Genomic DNA, 20,421 nt, shown 5'->3' on the forward strand with positions numbered 1-20,421 from the left:
AAAAATCTAGCTCTTGGGTTTTATTTTGCCTAAGTCTCGGAGCAACTTGATGCATTGCTTGTAAAATGTGCAAATGTGGGTTGTTGCATGCAACACAGCAGATGGGATCATAGCAGGTGTGTGGCCATGGTAAAAGAGATTTAAAGGTTCTTACACGCTATGAAGTGAAACCAGTCAATTTAAACATCAGTGAAGGCGTGTTAGGCAAACACATTGATCTTCACAACGAGGACAATCTGGAAGTGAACACAAAGCTGATGCTTTCAGCCCCCATGTCTTGATGGTGTGCCCATTTTTACCCACTCATGTGTGGGTAAAATGCTGCGTAATACTTAGCAGTAAGGTGGACTAAGTATCACAGAATCATAGGGGTTGGAAGGGACCTCAAGAGATCATCGGGTCCAACCCCCAATCATCAGGTCCAACCCGCAAAGTAAATAAGGTTTGCACAGAGCAATCTGTAATATGGAGACAACCTCCCTGTAACAGGCCTATTCAGTGCAGTCTGGTTATGCAGGTGTTGTCCCTGCACCCAGCTCAGGACTTGATGGGCTGTGATAAGCACATCTTGCTCAGTCCTTCAGGTGCCCACCAACAAAGAGTTTAGTGGACCAAGGCTGTAGATGGGAAACATAAACATACCTAAGGTAAGGCAAAAATTGAGATGAGTTAGGAGTTACCAATAAAACTAAAAAGTTAAAAGAATGACTGCACATGCTAGCATTTATTAGAATCCTGTATAAGGTTGATAGATGTCTTTGCATTCTGATGAAAGTTGCTAAGTCCTTGCAGGGTATAGAGAGAATGGAAGCCTACTGGGGAGATGCATCTCTGCAGGTGTCACAAGATGATATTTAAAATTTCCAGCTCCTTAAGAGGTTCAGATTATACTGGATTTTGGTTAGGGGCATACCCAAACCTCAGGGAAGAATTTGGATTCTTACATGTTTTCCAGATGAAAAGGCGGGTTCTCGTTGCTCGCAGTGTAGTACTATCACTTTTATTATAGTATAAATGCATATTTGCCTCGAAAATCTATGGCAGAAATAAAACAAAAGAGAGAGATTGAGGCTTTCACTAAAAATAGCAAAGGCTTTTTCCCCACAAAGGAATAGATAATTTTCTTCTGAGTCTATTATGTTGTAAGGCTTGATTCTCCGTTTCATTATATTGTTTTTATGCCCATGTAACTCTGTTTAAGGATCCAGTGGAGTTGCATCAGCATAAAACTGGTGTAATGGAGTGGAGAGTCTGGCCCATAGTGTACCATAGCATTGCAGTATGCATTACCGAAGACATGGTAACCACACACTTCAGTAGATAAGCTCTTTTCCCCTGCCAATTGCTCCATGCCTTTTTTTTCTTTTATAATCAGCCTTTTCTGAATTGCACTTACAAAGGTATTCAGGTTTTATTTGGGGGAGCTGTGTGCCTGTTGTAATATGCTATTGATTTTTCAATTTGTGGTATTAATATTGTTTTAGTAGTTTAATGCACTCATACAAAGAACAAAATAGAACTCTTGTACTTGCACTGTAAAGATGCTCATTTAAAATGTTGCTGAGGCTTGAGTCCTCCTGGCTATTTGACTAAGATTGCGATGTACTGTATCAGTTTAATATCTGATATCTGGGGGACTATGCTGTGCATTTGCAGGCCAATGGGCTTAATATTCAGATAGGTCTTTTTCATCTCAAACATCTGACTCTGTGGCTTATTGCAACAGAAAATTGCTGCTCTGATAACGCTCAGTAATACTCTTACATTATGTGAGCCCCAGGATACTATTTATGAATCTAACTTTTTCAGTACTGCCTGCAGGCACGAGGCATGAGCAAATGGTGTTTATTGCAGTGCAAATAGGGTCTTGCTCTTGTACAGATTCTGTGTGGAAGCTTGCACATTCCCCCATAGGATGGGAACCATATGGATTATTTTTTTCTATTTTTTGGCAGGGAAATAGCGACCAGACGCTCCAGATAATGCAGTCCCCAAATGCAGAGGGAGGGTTGATGTAGGAGGGGAATGTGTGCTTTGTCTGTTAAGCAACAGACTGTTCCTAAAGCATTGCCTATGTGTGCCTGATGATATACTGGGAATGTGGTTCTTCTAACATCTCATAAAAATATTTTCTTTTGAGCCCTTTGTAAACCCCTCCTCATGACTGTCCAGGAACATCTTTTTGCCTCCTAGTAATCAATTTTTCCTGTGCTTATAGAATCCAGGTGTGCCGAAAAGGACTATTTTAAATGCAAGTGCAGTGTCCATTTTGCCTCTTCCCTCCCACCTGCCTTTCTAGGCTTTTGCTTCTAGCAATAGAATTGCAGTTGAGGAGCAGGGACGCTGGCTTACACCTGCAAAAAAAGCTGTATGGGCCAATAAAAGGATGCAAACTACAGTTGCAGAAAATGCATCTGAGCCTTTTAGAGAACTCTCCTTAGAGCTCACAGGTCAACTACCATAAGGCCTACAGCTCTCAAAGTACAGTCAGTACCAGATACCATACATTTCAGTGCAAGAAAACATTGGGCCATAATTGAACGGCATATCTAAAATGAGTCACAGCTAGTATAATCCGTATCTCCTTCCACTCCTCGTTCTGATGTGCATGTTCCAATGACTGAGAAACTTACATTCTCTTGGACTTTTTACAACATCCCTCTGCCACCTCATGTCACTTCTTCCTGAGCCTAAAGGATTGCTGATGCAATCCCAAGTGCTGGAAGGATAAAATCAAATATAGTAAGGTCAGCAGCTGCACATCTTGTTGGGGTGCTGTAGTGTTTATACCAGAGCAGGGTACTCTTGCATTTTTGCTCCTTTGGTCTTTTTTGAGGTCTCCAGTATGTCACTCATGCCAATTGCATAGCAGGACAATTAGCCTGTTTGTATGTAAAGAAAATATAGGGAGACGCCGCCGTGTCCCAGGGGTGAGACCATGTTGAACCCTCTTTGTGAGCCAGCCTTGCTGGGGCCATGTGTGGTTGCATCTCTGTGGCAGGTTGAGCATCCTGTAGGTGGGGGATACCTTGCTTGAACCTATCCACACCATACCACTGTACTTCACGTGTGGCAGAGAGGGCTCCAGAAGATACTTGTTCATTTCTTGCTCTGTTGAATTCCTTTAGGGAATATCCAAATCCTTTTCTTACATCCCTTCCGGCATCAATGATACTGTGACAGGAGGAAAAACCTTTGTCTCCACATATAAAGGATTCATGATTGCAAAATGTTTGACCTATAGCCTGTCACAGTGACTTGAAATGTTAAACTTGATTTATTATTATTTAAATTAAAATATATGAACCGGATTTTCTCACATTGTCATTTGCTGTGTCAAATTTTATTCCTTTCTCTTCTTTGATGCTGTGGTGAATACGTTTTCACAATAAAGCTGAGTGTCCTGATAGTATGTTTTATTTGATGCCTATTTGAGAGCATTCCAAACTGCGACAGATAAATGGTATTGGCAGGGGTGTTGGAAGGGTTGTATTTTTCACATTACCAGAGTGTATATTCTACAAACTTATGTACTATTCAGATAACTGCATCTCTAAGCTGAAAATTAAATAGTTAGCTGTCTGTCAAGTTCTTGGCTTAGCACACATTTTCTGTAAATTTGGTAGTATTTACTTGGATTTATTGAAGAGTTTATTCCAAAGAGTCAGTATTACTTTTGAATGCAAAGGTTTTTGTCCCCTGCACCCACTCTTTGTCTTTGGTGGTTCATGCACGGTGTGAGCTGAGCATCAGTGCCAGGCTGATGGATGGAATTAGAAAAGACTGAAGAAAAATGTGTTGTTTTCTCTAAAGAGTTTTGCTTTTACACTGTCCTCTGGTTCAAGAGGTTTATATGTATTCTATTATACATTTAACCTACAGAGTAAATTCTGTCAGTCTTCTGCTGAACATTTTCATTTGCGGCACAGAGTGTTTCTTAGTTCATCCGCTTAGCAACATCATAGCCAAAGTGACTTTTGGTTAACCCTCATCTGGGAAGAACACCCCTGTAACAGGACTTAGAAAACATGCACATCATCCTAATGCCATAGATGAACTTGGCTAGCACTGCAAAAATCCCTCCCCCACCAAATTTGTTTGAACGTAATAGGGTGTATTTGATACAAGCAGAGGGATATAAATGTTTCTAAGTTCTCATAATAGAATATACACAAAACTGGGCAAAGGCACAGTTTTAAAATAGTCTCTGTGCGAGCATTGTAAGGGCAGATAAATGTTCCTAAAATAGCAATATATTTCTATTAAACAAAAAATCACTCAGACGCCACCTGCTGCTTTTGGCATTTTAAAATCTTACTTGGAATAGAGAGAACAAATGATTGCTTCTCTGTCTCCCTCTCCCCTTCTAACTTCAAATGTTTCCACCAAACCTTCAGAGATGGCAGCCTGTTTTCCCAAGCCTATTGGTTGGATGAACTTGGTGATTATTTGAGCCTGCATGCAGAATGAATGCATCCAGTCTGAACTAGAATGATTAGTACTAAATCTGGGATGCCAGGGTGATCAGGAAATAGAGCACTTGTTTAAACACCAGTAATGATTTTTTTGTTGTTGCATGGCTCTCATAGAAAGCTACTGTTGATTGCCTCGGTGCGGGGAGAAAGAACATAAAAAGGCAGGGAGTGTAATCCACTTCACTGTTACAGAGAGCATATGTGCAAAATCTTCTGGTACTTGTAAGGTTGGTGCGTGCTGTATCTGCATGGGATTTGTATAAGACCAGAGAATGTTGCACAGAAGTATGGTTTCTCTCCCTCTTGAGGAGTCAAAAAAGCACTTTTTTTTTTTGGTTTACAGTTAAAACTGAAAAAAAAGGGAAAATACAAAAATCTTTATGAGCACACAGATATTAAGTACTTACACAATACACCAGAAATGATATTTTCCAAGTGATAATTTTATCAATAATCATTTACCCACAGGGAAATAGAATGAATATAACATTTATTATCATCAAGCAAGAGATAGTGAAACTTTTGTTTATAGCATGCAACAGTGGAAATAAAACCAACTAAATCTGAGATTTTCAGTGCTGCCTGGGGCATTTATACTCATAATTTTTGATAAATTTCACCAGAAGGTAGGTTTTTAGCTCTCTATCTAGATGAATATGAAAATTTCAGCCAGAGTTTCTGTAACCATCCCTTAATAAAATAAATCAGGCATATACATGGAATGTGTTATTCTCAGCACTGAAGCATTAAGATATTAAAAGAAAACAGTACTGCATGTAAAAATGAAATCAGTTATCATTGTCTTCAATATCGTGTAAGAAATTTCCTTTCACTAGATAGCACTCTGGAAAATCAGCTGTCTTTGCATTTCAGATAATTACCTCTTGTGTTGTGAAGTTCTATATTTGTGCTAGTTGAAGTGAAAAAAATATGCTTTGTGTAAATATTCCTCCTCCTTTCCATTTTCAAGATCTACTCCGTGGAGCCATCACATTGTCTTTATTGTGGTTTTGGAAATAGATGGACATAATTACCTGTGTAGACTCTTTTTGTCCTTGCCTGGGAGGCAGGGAATTAGTCAGTCAGAGCCTAGCAGTCAAAAGGTTCAAAAATCTCGCTTTTGTTCTTTGTTTGCAGATTTTATTCCTCACCGTACAGTATTCCAACAAACCGCATGATTCCACAGACATCAATCACACCATTCATTGCTGCTTCCCCTGTCTCTACATATCAGGTACGTCAGATTTGTGCTTGTCTACTATGTTTCCCAGTTAATTATGTTTTGGATGTGGATGAAGGCAGAGTGGATACCACAGAAAACTGTGTAAGTGCTTGTGCTCTTGAGTCACACTTTAAACAAAAGGCTTTTTAGTAGTATTCAGGTATCATTTGGTTTAGGGTTTTGAGTGTTTCCTGCATTCTTAAAACTAACAATGAAAGCCACTGTAATTTTTTCTTATTTCCATCAGCTTCTCTAGTAAACAGCATTTTGCTTCATTTCCAGTTGACAACAGCAGATGCTTGTCATTCTTATTGAAATGTTTTGTCATTTTGGCTCCCCTTCATGAGCCAAATTTTTTCAAATGCTTTTTTTTTTTTTTTATAATTTATGTTGACTACATCGTATTTTGACCTTCTGACCTCAGCTGTATTTGTTCCAGTAACAGCATCCTTTAACAGCACTCATTTTTATCCAATAATCCCTGACAAAGCAAGATATTTTAGGATAACTCTCCTCATATCCTTCTTTAGTCTCCCACACATTTTGTCTTTCAGAATTTCTCTTTTCAACATATCCCTCACAGATCTGTACTGGGAAATTATTGCCATGTTCTGGCTTTCTGAGATGGAAGTCAAAACCGGGTTGTATAGTTTTATTATTAGCTATTCTCTGGGAACATATATGAAGCTGATCACTGGCCATACATTTTCCCATTTCAGTTAGAATCATAGAGTCACAGAATATCCCAAGTTGGAAGGGACCCACAAGGATCATTGAGTCCAACTCCTGGCTCCACACAGGACCACCCAAAAATCAGACCATGTGTCTGAGAGCATTCTCCAAATGCTTCTCAAACTCCAGCAGGCTTTGTGCCATGACCACTTCCCTGGGGGGTCTGTCCCAGTGCCCGACCACCCTGTGGGTGCAGAACCTTTTCCTAACTCCCAGCCTGACCCTCCCCTGTCCCAGCTCCATGCCGTCCCCTCGTGTCCTGTCGCTGTCCCCAGAGAGCAGAGCTCAGCGCCTGCCCCTCCGCTCCCCTCGTGAGGGAGCTGCAGGCCACCATGAGGCCTCCCCTCAGCCTGCTCTGCTCTGGGCTGAACAAACCAAGGCGATTCCTCACACGTCTTGCCCTCCAGACCTTTCACCACCTTTGTTGCCCTCCTTTGGACACTCTCTAGTAGTTTTGTGTCCTTCTTACATTGTAGTGCCCAAAACGGCACATAGTACTCAAGGTGAGGCTGCACCAGCACAGGTAAGAGCAGAACAATCATTTCCGTGGGCCAGCTATCAATTCCATGCCTGACACACCCCAGGGTATGGTTGGCCTTTTTTGCTGACAGGGCGCACTGTTGACTCATATTCAACTTGCTGTTGACCAGAACGCCCAAATCACTTTCTGTGGGGCTGCTCTCCAGCCTCTCATCCCCCAGTCTATACTTATATCCCATTTTTTTCAGTCCATCAGTACTCTTCCAGTCCTGAGTCCTATGTGAGAAAAGCTACCCAAATTTGCAAAGCTGTGTGGTGGGCTGTTCTTAATGTTAAGATTGTTTGTTTTGTTTTGTTTTGTTTTGTTTTGAGGTGGTATTTTATTATCTACAGGTAATGCTGTACACTTAATATGTTTTAAACTTGATCTTCAAAGATAAAGGATTCTTGTCATTTTCTTTGACTTTCGTATCTGGAGAATGGGGACCCTGTGGCTTTCTCCTGCTCATCCTTGTTCATGCTCAGTCTGAGATGCCATACACCCATCTCTGTGAGCTTGGGGATAGCCAGTGAGATGCCCACTGATGGCTGTAGCACAGGTATATTTTTGTGTACTTTCTGTTTGTTGTGTTGCCCAGACTGATGCAAAAGAAAACCAGGATACACGGTTATTGGGGTTAGTTCCAAGTAATGCTAGCAGGTGGGCTGTCCACACTTAGCAGAAGAGGCAGTTACAGCTCAGAGATGGCACCACAAATGCACAAGAACTTTGTAAACATTTAATTGTCAGTAGAACTGATATATCCATGAAATCTGTTACATGTCAGTAGTAAGGCAAAACAATAAAGAAAGACTTCAGTGAGGCATAGATTTCAGGTGAGCATGGACCCCATGATCCAAAGGTAAGAGCTGCTTCTGGGGACAGGGACATCTTAAGCCAGCTTTGCAATGGAAGCTTTCAATCACAGTAAGCTTCAAAAACTCTGAATTAGATCTGCAATTCTTACTGAAAACTTACTGATAAATCATTCTGGGATCTCTGAAAATGTTATACCTTTGAAAGTTTATGTGGGTACTTCAAAAATAAACTTTGAACATTTTATGTCTGCTGCACTGTCAGTTGGATGACATATTCATGATTATATTGATGGATGAAAGCAAACAATACAAATGAAAAAGTAGGACAACATGGAATATTGAAGACTACTTTAAGAGATAAAACTGTGCATCATATTGGTGGTGCAATCTCTCAGACTTCTGACTTTGGTGGAACATTATCAAATGAAATTTAAAAGCTTTTTCCAATGTCAATAACTTTATGAAGCATAAATGATTTTTGCATGGAGTTACATACCTTAAGTCTTTTACCAAAATGAGCTCTGTAGTTGCAATAAAAATAATATTTTCATGTAAATCATTGGAGTTCTGTTTTAAACTTTTCTGTGCTAATTGAAAGTATTTGATATGCAGGTCCAGAGTACTTCATGGATGCCTCATCCGCCATATGTTATGCAACCAACTGTAAGTGGATATGTGCTAATATCCAGATAAAAGTACTTACACTGTAGCCTCGCTCTGCTTGTCAGCCACATTAAAGTCCTAGGTCATGTAAGAGCAGCCAGCTGCTCCCTTTGACAAGAGCCCTCTGCTGTAAAGATTCTGCTTCTTTAAGGAACATGATTTGATTTAGTGAAAAGGGGGGAATGGGTGATATATTATCTAATTGCATTGATTATAAGAAAATAACTATCTCTAAAGTATAGTTTCTGAAGTTTTGCTTCAAGGACTGCAAGACAGCTACATTCCTGCATACTTTGAATTGTCAGGATCAACACGTTAGCCCTCCCTTATATGCTTATCCATCAAAAAAGTCCTTTGTAGTTGTATATACTTTAAAGGATCCTCAGTAATGCATTTCAAGTACTGGAAAAGGGTGAAGCACAGCTGTCTTACAGAATCTCTGCCAAATCTGAATCTGCTTTATGATTTGACCAGTCAACTCTTTTTTCTTTCCTTTATTTCTGAGTAAATTTTCATCTTTCATCAATTTATAACTACTGCTTAAAGCAGCATTAAACTCTTAGCACCATTTGTTAGAACCAGTGTAGGTGATTTTTTGTTTACCTCAGAGAAGAGTTTTGATGAACTTTCCCTAATATTAGTGATACACTAGAAGGAAAGAACATACTGAACCCCACTGCCTACAGATTGTTTTCATTTTGTTTCCTACATTTGATTAGTTTCTCAGGCATGGATCCACTCAACAGTGCCATTAATCAAAATTCAAATGTATATTCCACCTAAGCACTGATACATTGATTTATATGAGGTTGGTAAAACTAAAATGAAGGTGTATTGTTTAGGATTGCTCATTAAGTGTTAGTTAGGATGTTCATTATGTTCATTTGCGTTCAAATATTTTGACCTCATAATAGATTAACATCTATTATTTTCTGGTGGGAGTTAGCTATACAAAAGCATAGATATAATTACACTACGTACATCTGTTTAGTAGCTCAGGATTCTCATCCCACTTTGAACTCCTCTTCCACATCCATCTGAAGTTTTTCAGTTTTCTCTAACCAGGCAATAACTGTAGTGTGTGACTGACCGTCTCCAGGAAGCCCAATAACCACCACTGTGGTGCTGCACCTCTCTGCAGACCCTGGTGGAAGTTTCCATCTCAGTGGAGTAAAGCTACTGCTGTGCTCCTTGTAGGGAGACCAAGATGTATCAAACAATCAATTCTGTATTCTAATATTTGGATTTAATTGCAAACCACAAGAAATCTTAGAAGTGTGGATATAATGTGTCATCAGACCTGTGGAAGCCAAAGGATCTCTGATCCTTGCAGAAATATTCCCTTTCTAACAGGAAGAACCTAAGCACTTTACCAATTCCAGTTTTTGTTTAAATATATCTTTGAATATTGTTTGACCATGTTCAGCAAAGCATTTATGTTCTGTACTAGAAGCAGTGAGTATTTTGGTGTGGTAATTGGATGTATTTGCCCCTTCCTAAAGGGCTGTGAAGAGAAAAACAGTTTTTATACTGAGTGGCGTCCTCAACGTGCCGAGTTAAATTTGTGTTCATTGCCAGTCAGAGAGTTGTATCAGTGAAAGGATATGTGCTTTTATTTGGAAAAGCAGAGGGAGAGTGGATAAGAAGTTTAACTCTTCAGTTTTGGTGTCACTGACATTATGGGTTACCTCCATGTATTGGCTGTAGCTATTCCAGTCTTTTCACGGAAACTTTCTTCCATTCTGTTTCCCAAGATTATGTTCTTAAATAAATGGACATGAGGGCTTAAGTACTGGAGAAGTATAAAAGCAGAAAGGCAGAACTACTATTCCTGAGATTTCATTCAGATCTGAATTCTTTATTAGAAATGTCTGAAAAATTGTCAGAGAATTACTACACAACAGACTATCTTCTTTTGAAAGGAAATGAAGAAAGTGTGTCTATTCCAAGTTTACTTTAGTTTCATGCCTAACTATAGACTCTACTCTAGACAGCTCCATAGCTTAAAAAAGTATGAAGAAAAGATTATGACAAAGTTGTCAGAATGTAAGACCCAATGAATTGATGAAACTGGGAAATTTCTAATTTGGTTAGTTTTTTGTTTCTTCTCATAACTTAGTTTGCCATATTATTATCTGAATTGCTACCACTTTACTTCACAGTATTTTATGTGATGATTGATTGCGGTGCATGATGTCCCACTGGAAACCAGTGCAGATAAATATTACATTCCCCTTGCCCCAGGAGCCAGAACATGTTGTTAAGCCTGCGTTATTCTTTCTGAATAAAGATGAACTCTTACAGAAAGCACAGTATGGATTGCACAAATGCCGACAGTTAGTTTTTCATTTTGATTATAAATATCCACTAAATTATGTTACTGGATGATTAGTTTTTCATTTCAGAAGGAAGCTCCTACTTGATACGTATGTATAATTTAACACCACATAGTGTCCCTCGTGACAGAAAAAGTCAGGCCCATGCTGCAGAGGAGACAAAGAAGGTTTTTCATTCAGAGTGCCATGCACAGACAGGACAGCTTGCTCCTGGGCTGGCAAGCTTGCCAACAGGAGGAAAGAGCTGTGCTGCACAGCATCGCAACCCTGCCTCTGCCTGCCTTTCCTCTGGCCGCCTGTCTCTGCACGTTTGTCACCTCTGTGTCCACTGTCATTTAAACACCTTGCTCCTCCCTCACGGATATCCCCCCACAATTGGGTGGCCTGCCAGAGATGTTGCTCATTTATTTCCCTTCATATATCAGTTTCAGTCACATCTTCCTGATGTGTGCATTCTGTATTCATTTACTTGGTGAATTCAAAAAACAACACTATGGTAAAAGATTATATTTCTGATTTCTTCTGTAGCTTTTCAGCTATGACCTGATAAACTTCTGGCCCTAATAGATAGCAACAACATATATATTACCTGGAAAATATGTGCAGATATTGCTTTCCCTTCTCCAGCCTCATTTGTCTTACTTTTGTGATCTTCTTAAAAACAGACAACAACCAAAATGACATTCTATGAAAAAAAAATGGTCAGAAATACTGGGAAAAATTTTCCCGGGTCAGATGTGGCAGTCAAGGACTCTGAAAATATAGGATAATTTACTCATGATTTTCCCTGTAACTTTTAACCTTGATATACTAGCTTAATGCCAAAGAGCAGCTGCAATTTAAAAAGATGAGTTTTTTGTTTTCCATGATTTAGCTAGCTTTTTACTAAGAGACATGTAAGATTAGTAACAAATACATTGAAGTAGCATTGCTGTTTCAGAATAACTAGTATTATGCTGGAACAGAAGGGTCACGCCTCCCACATCTTTGTGCTTGCACAACCTTCAGGGTTTTAGAAATCAGAATTCCATAATCACGTGAACACAATGAAAAATTTACCTTTAGGCTCATGTGTGACTCAGTTTTGAAAATACATCCTTTGTCAATGGAGCCTTAACCACTTTATAACCATATTGACTTCCCTGTGTCCAAATAAGAATGACTCACTTTTGCCAGTTTTGTTGCTTTTCCATGTGCCATGCTCCCTCTTGCTAGCTTTAATAGAAGACGAGCTGCAAAAGAGTTATGGCTATGTGGAGTTGGACTCATAATGGCATAACATTTAATCCACTGATAACAGTCTGGGCTCCGTTTAGTTAACTATGGCTTTCAAAGTACAGTGTGAACTCATCCCTACTTGAAAGAAGTCTTGTATTTCATTACTGCCTTAGGATAAGGGTAGATGGATAGCGATGACAGAATCAAAACATAAATGGGATAAGAGTTATTCTGGGGATTTATAGTATTTGCCGTATTAGTGTGTTCTTCCTACAGTCCCCGAAGGCCATCTTATGGTTCAGCGAAAACTTTGAAAAACATGTTGTTTAAACTCAATTCATGTATAGATAATCTTCATCTTTATTAACAGTGACATTTGTGTAAAACTTTTTTGATTCAAATCTTTATTTCAAATCATGTGTACTCTTGCTCTCTAGAGGCGTTTTTTTTTTTTTTTTTGTGAACCAACAGAAATGCTCTTCCCTAATACTGCGTACTGGTTTTACACTTATCCTCTTTCATTTTCCAGTAGAACTATGCCCCCATATGTTCTTGTCAGTCTTCAACAGTTTCTGCATAGTAGTTGGAGAAAGAATATGCCAGTGGGATCATGAAAAGTGCAAGCAGAGCAGCATATGGAAAAACATACTATTGATAAAAGTGCATTTGGGAGAACGTCTCTTCTGGACATTTCTCAAGGCCTTACGGCCCTTTTAGAAAGGTCAATGGCTTAACAAACGTCCTTTTTTTTTTTTTTTTCCTGTCTTCCTTCCTCTAGCCCATGGCTGAATGTAGTCTGTCTGTTTTTAAAAGCACCAACAAAAACGTTCCTTATTTCATAAGCAGCGTAAAACCCCTGCTTTAGTGAGAAGCTAGGCTGAGTAACGACTCCAGAATCTTGCCTTTTGATTGTTGTGCATGAATGTAGCATAAAAAGTACAAACTGTCCAACTGAAATATATCGGTTTTCATTTTCTCACTAGCGACTCTGTTGTTTTGGATAGTACCCAAAATACCAGAGCAGTTTCAGTGTTTTGATTCCTATGCTCTTGAACAAAGAAGTTCCTTGTGCTCCTTTTGGTGTCCCTCTCCCAAGGCTGCTTTCTTTACCTCGCGCTTGTTGCTCTACCTTTTTAGCAAATCGAGCCAGGAGTCCATCTTGCATTTTGGTGTACAAGTGTAAGGGAACAAAGTATGTCCTCTGTAGACAGCTGAGTCCTGCATCCAAGATGAAATGTGAGAGTTCAGCTAGATGGCATGAAAAGTAAACAGGAAATAATCCTTGGAAATTGGAATCTCCAGCTATTCTTTTAACTTTTAGCTGTGTATTTTTAAGAGATCCTTTGAACATGAACTTACTTGAACTTTTAAGGCTAAAGAGTTTAGAGGTTGAAATAACTAATCAAATACCAGTGCCAAAGTTCTGCTGAACAATTTTAATTCCAGTGTTTCCCGAGGCAGAAAATCAAGGACTGCCAATTCTATAACTCTGATAATCAAGACAGTAATTGGCAATGTTCCTTTGGGACAGGCAGGCTCACATGAGGTCATTTCTGCCTGCCTCTTGCCCAGCACCGGCCTTATATAGAAGTTGTCTCTGCTACTAAATGGTAATTTCAAACTCAGCTGAGCACTCACTCACCGACTCTCTCCAGTGCCAGGTGCTGTGGTGTTAAGGAAGGTAGGTACTCAGGCATCTGCCTGCAGAGGACAGAAAAGCAATGCCTGTAACCCAAGCTCACAGCTCTGTAAAAGGAACTAAGTGTAAACAATTCACCCAAGTCACACACTGTGGTCAAGTGTAGAGGCTCGTATGTCTGGTTATTCAGCTCTTCTGGAATCATATTGAAGTATTGCTGCAGTCATTTGTTCTGCTGTTGTAGAAATTAAAATGAATTAATATGAATGGCAGAAAAAGCTTTATCCAAGTTAGATTTCCAACCCCTTTTGACACTCTGCTAGAGCCCCCTAGTGAAATCGGGTGGTTTTATGATGGTAGAAAAACACACCACATATGGATTCACTTAGAAAACATGTACAGGAGAACCACAAGTGTTTCCAGCAGACAAGCCGTTGCATTTTAGGAACTCGTGCATTGCTGTTTTACCTTAAAAAGTCATAAGAGTTCTAGTAAAATTTTATCTTCCTTCAAGTATTCTATGAATAATATGAACACTAAATGGATAAACCATCAGTCTAAAATATTTTAAAGGACATTACTGGAAAAAAATATGTATATTTAATACAAATCTATAAATGTAAATGGAAAAGATATTTGGAAAAGAAGGCTGACACTAAATCTGAAAGGTACTCCAGAGAGTTTGAAGTTTGGAATTTCTGGTTGAGATATATAGTGGTTACGGAATATTGATTTCTTTTTAACAGAAAAGATGCAACCTTAACTATCAGCCCACATCGTCAAGAAAAATCTCAACATGACAACTGTTTAAAAGCAGTAAGGTTTATCAAAGGGGGCTATTTTTTAAAAGATAGATATTAATCAATAGACATTAGAGTACCTTCTATGGAAGAATGTAGTGCATTTTTTAAAAAATCAATTTCTAATTTTGTACAAAACCTGCAGTCTGTTTCAACTTTTCCAACTTCATGTGCATTTGCTAAGACTGGAAATCACTAATAATATGTTTATTTCATATAATGTATGTACTGTGTATGTCTCTGGTTGCATGTAGATTTGCATTTACACAAGGTTTTGAGTTTACACTAAGTCAAAAACCTGAACATAGACCGAAGGGTTCATATATCGTGTTTGCCATTTTGAGCAAAAAATCCTCATTTGGTGAGCACTCACCATGTTAGTTATTGTCCAGGTAGTAGATTAATAAGTAGGCAGCATTTGATAGGATCAGTAAAGAGTGATTGACTGCGTAAGCACGTGGTATTAACTGTAGTCCAAGAGTTAGATTAATGAGGGTGCAGAAAGTAATGGGCTCAGCAGAGTGGTGAATTAGGTAAGCATGTGATATAAAATTTTCAGATGATTCCTCAGTTTAGCTCACCATCAAATATTTTGCCATGTGTATTGCATTATGGTTATTCATACATGTGTGCTGTGAACTAGAGAGGCATTTGATACATGTATATTACAGTCCTCTCAAGTTTATCCTCCATCATGGACCATCTCTTATTTTTTTCCAGTAATGTCCATTGTCTGGAAGTTGATGCTAATATTTCAGCTTCTGCAGTGACAGCTTTGCTACTCCTGTTTAAGCAAATGTGGGTTTGTCCGATATTCAAGTAGTAAGCAGGACACAAGCCCACTTGCAACAAAGATGGTTGTGTACTGCAGTTGCCAAATATGCATGTTCTGTGAGGGTAGAAAGGAAAGGCAGCAATTTTCATTTGCTACAGGCAGCGAAAAGCTTTGAAAAAGCTCTGTGCTCTGGCAGCGCGGAGGTTTCACACTACTTGGTGACAAGGCTGGGAATAATCTACTGTTGGTGCCTGCTGCACGCAGTGGTAGGTCTCTTTCCCATGATGGAGACACGGTTCTTGTTTCCATAGTACAGATAGTACAGGATAGAGGATATTGCTGCAGAACAGTTCTCCAGCAGAAAGGGACCTGGATCTCCTTTGAGCTTCCCACATCCCATCCCTGCGCTGCAGAAAATCCGCATTGCCATTACAGATGAGGCGCTGGGCGGCTTTGGAGAAGAGGGCATCCCTTCTCCAAAGAACTGTAAGGACTGGCACAATCTCTCACTATTGTATATGTGAATTCCTGCTAGTGAAGGATCAAGTAAGTTGTAGGCTTTCAACAAAATGTCTTTTTAGACACAACTGGAGAGGAAGGCGTAATGTAAGAATCAAGGTGTAAACTGCAAATTATTGTAACTATTTTAAGTATGCTATTCATACAGGTTTTTGTCCCAGAGGATTCCACTGTCATTGGAAGCAAAATCCAAACAGAAATCACAAATATTTGTTCATTTATAAGTGTAATATATAGCAATAATCATTCTTTCCAGAGCTCCTTATTGACCTAAGCCTGCTTTTCTTTGCACTGGTTTCAGAGGATATACATAGACTTAGAGCACTTAGTAATAAATACTTTTTCTTCTGCCACTGATCTGGTGCATGACCTTGGAGAAAACATCTTTTTTCTCAGCCTCAGTTTCTCATTTGAGTTAAAAAAAAAAATCCCATCTGTTTATATTATATGTTTATATTATATGTTTATATTTTATATATGTTTATATTATGTTTATATTTATTTATTTATATTTATATATGTTTATATTAAATATATGTTTATATTATATGTTTATATTATAAAACTGTCATACCACTAAATAGTTTTTACTGAATGCTTCTGAAATGCCCGATGGAACAAGAGCATCTAAACACAGCCTCAATAAATATTATTAATATTTAGGGTTGTCTTGTTAAATAGTAAAATAAAGCTGTCCTAGCTAAAAAAAGAAATGTCGGGTCTAATTTTTACTGGTACAAATCAAGAGTTAACTTCACTTAAGAAAATTGAGTTACATAGGTGTGAAACAGTGAGACTGAGAAGAGAATCATGCCTGCAGCAAAAAGTTGTATGAGGGAGACTCTGGCATGCTCCTAATTCTTAGAACAAAGTGCAACCATAAATTACCATTATGTTATGCAAGAGTATTCAAGGACCAATTTACATAAGTAAGGGAAATTAGCTAATGTATATATTACTTAAGATTACATCATGATTTTCTAGCACAGGAGTTGTGTAAGAAATTATAATATTGTCCTTTAAGGAATTAGTGACCAGTTTATGAGTCAGGATTCCTGCTCTACCCAGGAAGCACGCTATATAATCCCTTCCAAAACCTGATTAATTAGTTTGATTTTTTGCCTCTTGCTAATCCTATCAGGAGGCTTGTTTCAGAACACCTTTGCTCTGAGGCTTAGAACTGCATTTTTAATTTCCAACCTGAAGGTACTTTTGTTCGTTTTACATCCATCTGTTCTTGATCAAACATTCTCCCTTACCTTCAGTAAATCTTCTCTCTTCTGGATGTTCACCACGTGAATTTATAGACAAAAATCTTACCTGCATCTTCATTTGCTGAGCTAATTATGCCAACATCGGTATGCATTTGCAGTAACTTAGCAATTTTGTACTTCCGGCTGTCACATTGACCCTCCTTTGAATCTGTTCCACTTTGAATTATTTTTTCTGGGCCAATGCTCATAGTATTCCAACCCTTTGTACAACAGAACTCATACTTTCTTCTCTTTGCTGGGAGTACTTTGCTAAATTGTAAAATAACATCTTTTTCCCTTGTACATATGACTCTGGTAATGCAGACATCCTGTAATTCAGTGCTATACCCAGGATTTCTTTTTGCAGTTTTCCAGCAAATGCTCCTGTGTTATAAAGGAAACCATTTATTATCCTAATTATCTTCACGCAATTGCACCTTGCTCTGTTTAATCCAGTTCTTCCTGTATGGTAGTTCGATCTGCCACTTTGCTGACAGTGCCTTGCAACTTCATCATTTCCCCAAGTTTTATTATTCAAGGGCATTATATATTGGATGAGAAAAAAAAATTATGGAGATTTTAGTGACCCTACCTTAATTCTTTATCATCCCCAAAGTTTAGTAATTGCTGGTGTAGCACTAACAGAAATACTTTATTGACCTTCAGAGAGCTTAGATCTGCTACATGTCCTTTGTCTAGAAAATAGGTCATTTTATTTTTAAAAATGAGGTTAGCTAGTTCTATCTTTGGTTTATCTATGTTCCATCTTCATTAATATCCTTTAGTCCTCGCCTCTGGACCTGTGATTACATGTGCCATTCTTCCATTACTCTCCAGTAGAGAAAATCCAGTCCTGGTTCCTTATTTCACTCACACCCACACCATGAGTTCATTGACTTCTGTGGGTTTTTCATCTCCTTTGACTGTATGCAACCCTCTGCCCAAACTTTCATTCCCAGAAAGCTGCCTTTGCCACTGCTGTCTGATGACTCATGCAGGAAATGGAGGCAAAGTCCTTGTCCTGTTGGAGCTGCTTCTGAATTACCTTTAATCTGTACCCCATCCTCACTGAATAGGAAGCCCGTCTCTGGGTTCTGTCCTTGTGTTTCATATATCTGTTTGAGAAGTCTTTTGTTAGGTGTTTGAATATCATTTGTCAGCTCTCAGGAGATTTTTAGCAACTCTCACTTCTGGTCTGTGAGATGTAGCTTTTTTTGTCCTTTTTTTTTTTTCCCCATGTTCATTCCTGATATACTTACTGAGGTGTCTGAGTAAGTGGTTGACTAATTAACACCTCCTCGACTGTAACTGATGAGGCATCTTAATAATATAATTATTTTAAAATTATTTTTGCAAAGAAAGTTCAAACAGTTTTTTTATATCAATGTATAAATGTACACTGAGATTTGACATCCTGGAAGTTAGAAATTTCCAAGCTATCGTAAGTAGTAGCTCATTATTGAATGCAGTCTAACAGTATTTGCCATTCATTTTTTATTCTGTTAGATGAAATGCTTTCTTTTCAGATCAAATGTCTTTATAAAGAATGTAATATTGACCTAAGCTTTTCAGTACAGAGACAAATCTAGATCCAATCGTGTATCTTTCCTAAACTGATTTTGCTCCTAAAGAGGTTAAGCAGACTGATCATTTAATTACAGTTTTCAGGTTGTAACCTCATGGCCTTGTTTTCTTCTCAAACTGGTGTAAATTAGGAATAAGACTGTTACAAGTCCATGCATTCAACAGTGTGTGTCAAAAAGTTTCTTGTTAAGAATGAGTGGTGTCTGCAACATTGTTGAGAGTATGGTTTCAACCTCTTTTTCTTACATGATTGAAAAAACAAATAGTGAAATACAATAGTATAAACACAGAAAATTCCTTGACTGCTTCATAGTAGGTTGATGCAAATGAGTTGTGCAACACAGTGATATATCAACAGAGTCAGAGGAATTTTGAACAAGTGCTGAGTTGTTATTTAGTGAAACCACTGAATGATTATTTTTTGGACTAGCTGCCAAGGACAGATGCACTTCCAGCACGGTAGGTTTTCTTATCAAATGGCCCATTGTTGAAAGAAAAGTGGAAACCACCAGTTGAAATTTCACTTCTTCTAACTGTAGTTTAAATGCAATTTGTTATTCTTTATTACTGACTACAGCCTTGAATGTACCTAGTTAAAGGATGTCTGCTGACAGCTTTCTCACTCCCTGCTTTTTAAATAAGTTACCGGAGAGTTTTTGTAACATCACTTTGTTGTCCAGGAAAACCCTGTCTCTAACTTCCAATATCCCAGGTGTAGCCCTTCACTACTGTGCTTTTCAGAGTGGGCAAATGTGTGGAAGATGTATTTTTTTCTATGCACCACACACACATCTCAAATCATGAAGAAAATTGGGTCCCTCGTTATCAGATGTCTACTTCTGCCTCCTAGAAATGTGTAACACTCAGAAAAAAACACGTGTGGAGTCCTCATCCAGGGCTTGGTCCAGGATAACTTGGATGATTTCTTCAGCTCAAAGCTGAGGGTCACAGGTTTGACACCCTGCTACTGATCTCAGTGGTGGGACAAGAGAGTTGCGTATGATTCACACAGCAAACAGCCTGCTTTCAAACAGCCTTTGTACTTTTCCAGTACGACAATCTGTAAATCATTATGCACCTCCTCTTTGCCCAATCCACACAGGATGTGAGTCTGTGTCAGCTCCCAGCTTGATAGCCTTCCTCTTTAGTGCAATCAATAAAAGACTCCTGCCTGCAGCTTTGGAAATTGCTAGTCTATTGCCAGCCTCTAGCCAAGAGGGTGGGCGTCACATTTGCAGATGTCCCACATCTGACAGGGTTGGGGATGGAGGCATATTTCCCAGTGGCAGGTAGTGGGAGAAACCTGCTGTGGTAAAGCTGGTCCATCTATGCTGCTGGGACTGCTCCTGGCTAGCCCTGGTTCCAGTGGCCGGGGAGTGCCAACAGTGTGTTGGGAAGCGCATGATTATATGCACTGCGTCACTGACATTTCTTCCTGCTGGTAGAAATTTTCCTTGTGGAAAGGGGAGAAATGCTCAAGGTGTACTCATTTTGAATGGTGATCAAGTGTTGGAGGCAATGAGGGTTTCCTGGTGCTTGTCACAGGTCTTACTTCAGGGAGAGGAGGGGGTGGACATTTGTCAGGAGGAGTTTGAGTGTTTCTGATAGACAGGTAGATGCAGTGCCAATTCTCCCTGATTCATGTCTGTGGAAGTAGCAAAGCTGTATTAGCTCCCTCGCTAACTCCCACTCCAAGTTGAACCCGCGAAACCTCTCAGCATGATAGATAAAGCTGCGACAGGCCACATCTTCCCCCAGAAAGAGCACAGGAATAACAAGAATTTGAAGAGAAAGACTTGTGCAGTCCCCCCTGCTTTCATGCTGCCTTCTGCAGACAGTAGCACCCGGTTCACATGCCCCAACCTTC

General features: G+C 39.1%; 1 protein-coding gene across 17 annotated transcripts in view; it reads left to right on the plus strand.

The window, feature by feature from the left end:
- Positions 1 to 20,421, plus strand: part of RBMS3 (RNA binding motif single stranded interacting protein 3) — a 700,779-nt gene that overhangs the window by 619,876 nt on the left and 60,482 nt on the right. For all 17 annotated transcript variants that reach the window (XM_035549747.2, XM_035549752.2, XM_035549750.2 and 14 more), the window contains 2 exons: positions 5,613 to 5,709; positions 8,380 to 8,430. In XM_035549747.2, the coding sequence (XP_035405640.1) occupies positions 5,613 to 5,709; positions 8,380 to 8,430 (148 nt within the window). The remainder of the gene's footprint in view (positions 1 to 5,612; positions 5,710 to 8,379; positions 8,431 to 20,421) is intronic.

This window comes from Cygnus atratus, chromosome 2, assembly GCF_013377495.2.
Source record: "Cygnus atratus isolate AKBS03 ecotype Queensland, Australia chromosome 2, CAtr_DNAZoo_HiC_assembly, whole genome shotgun sequence".
Classification (NCBI taxonomy): Eukaryota; Metazoa; Chordata; class Aves; order Anseriformes; family Anatidae; genus Cygnus; species Cygnus atratus.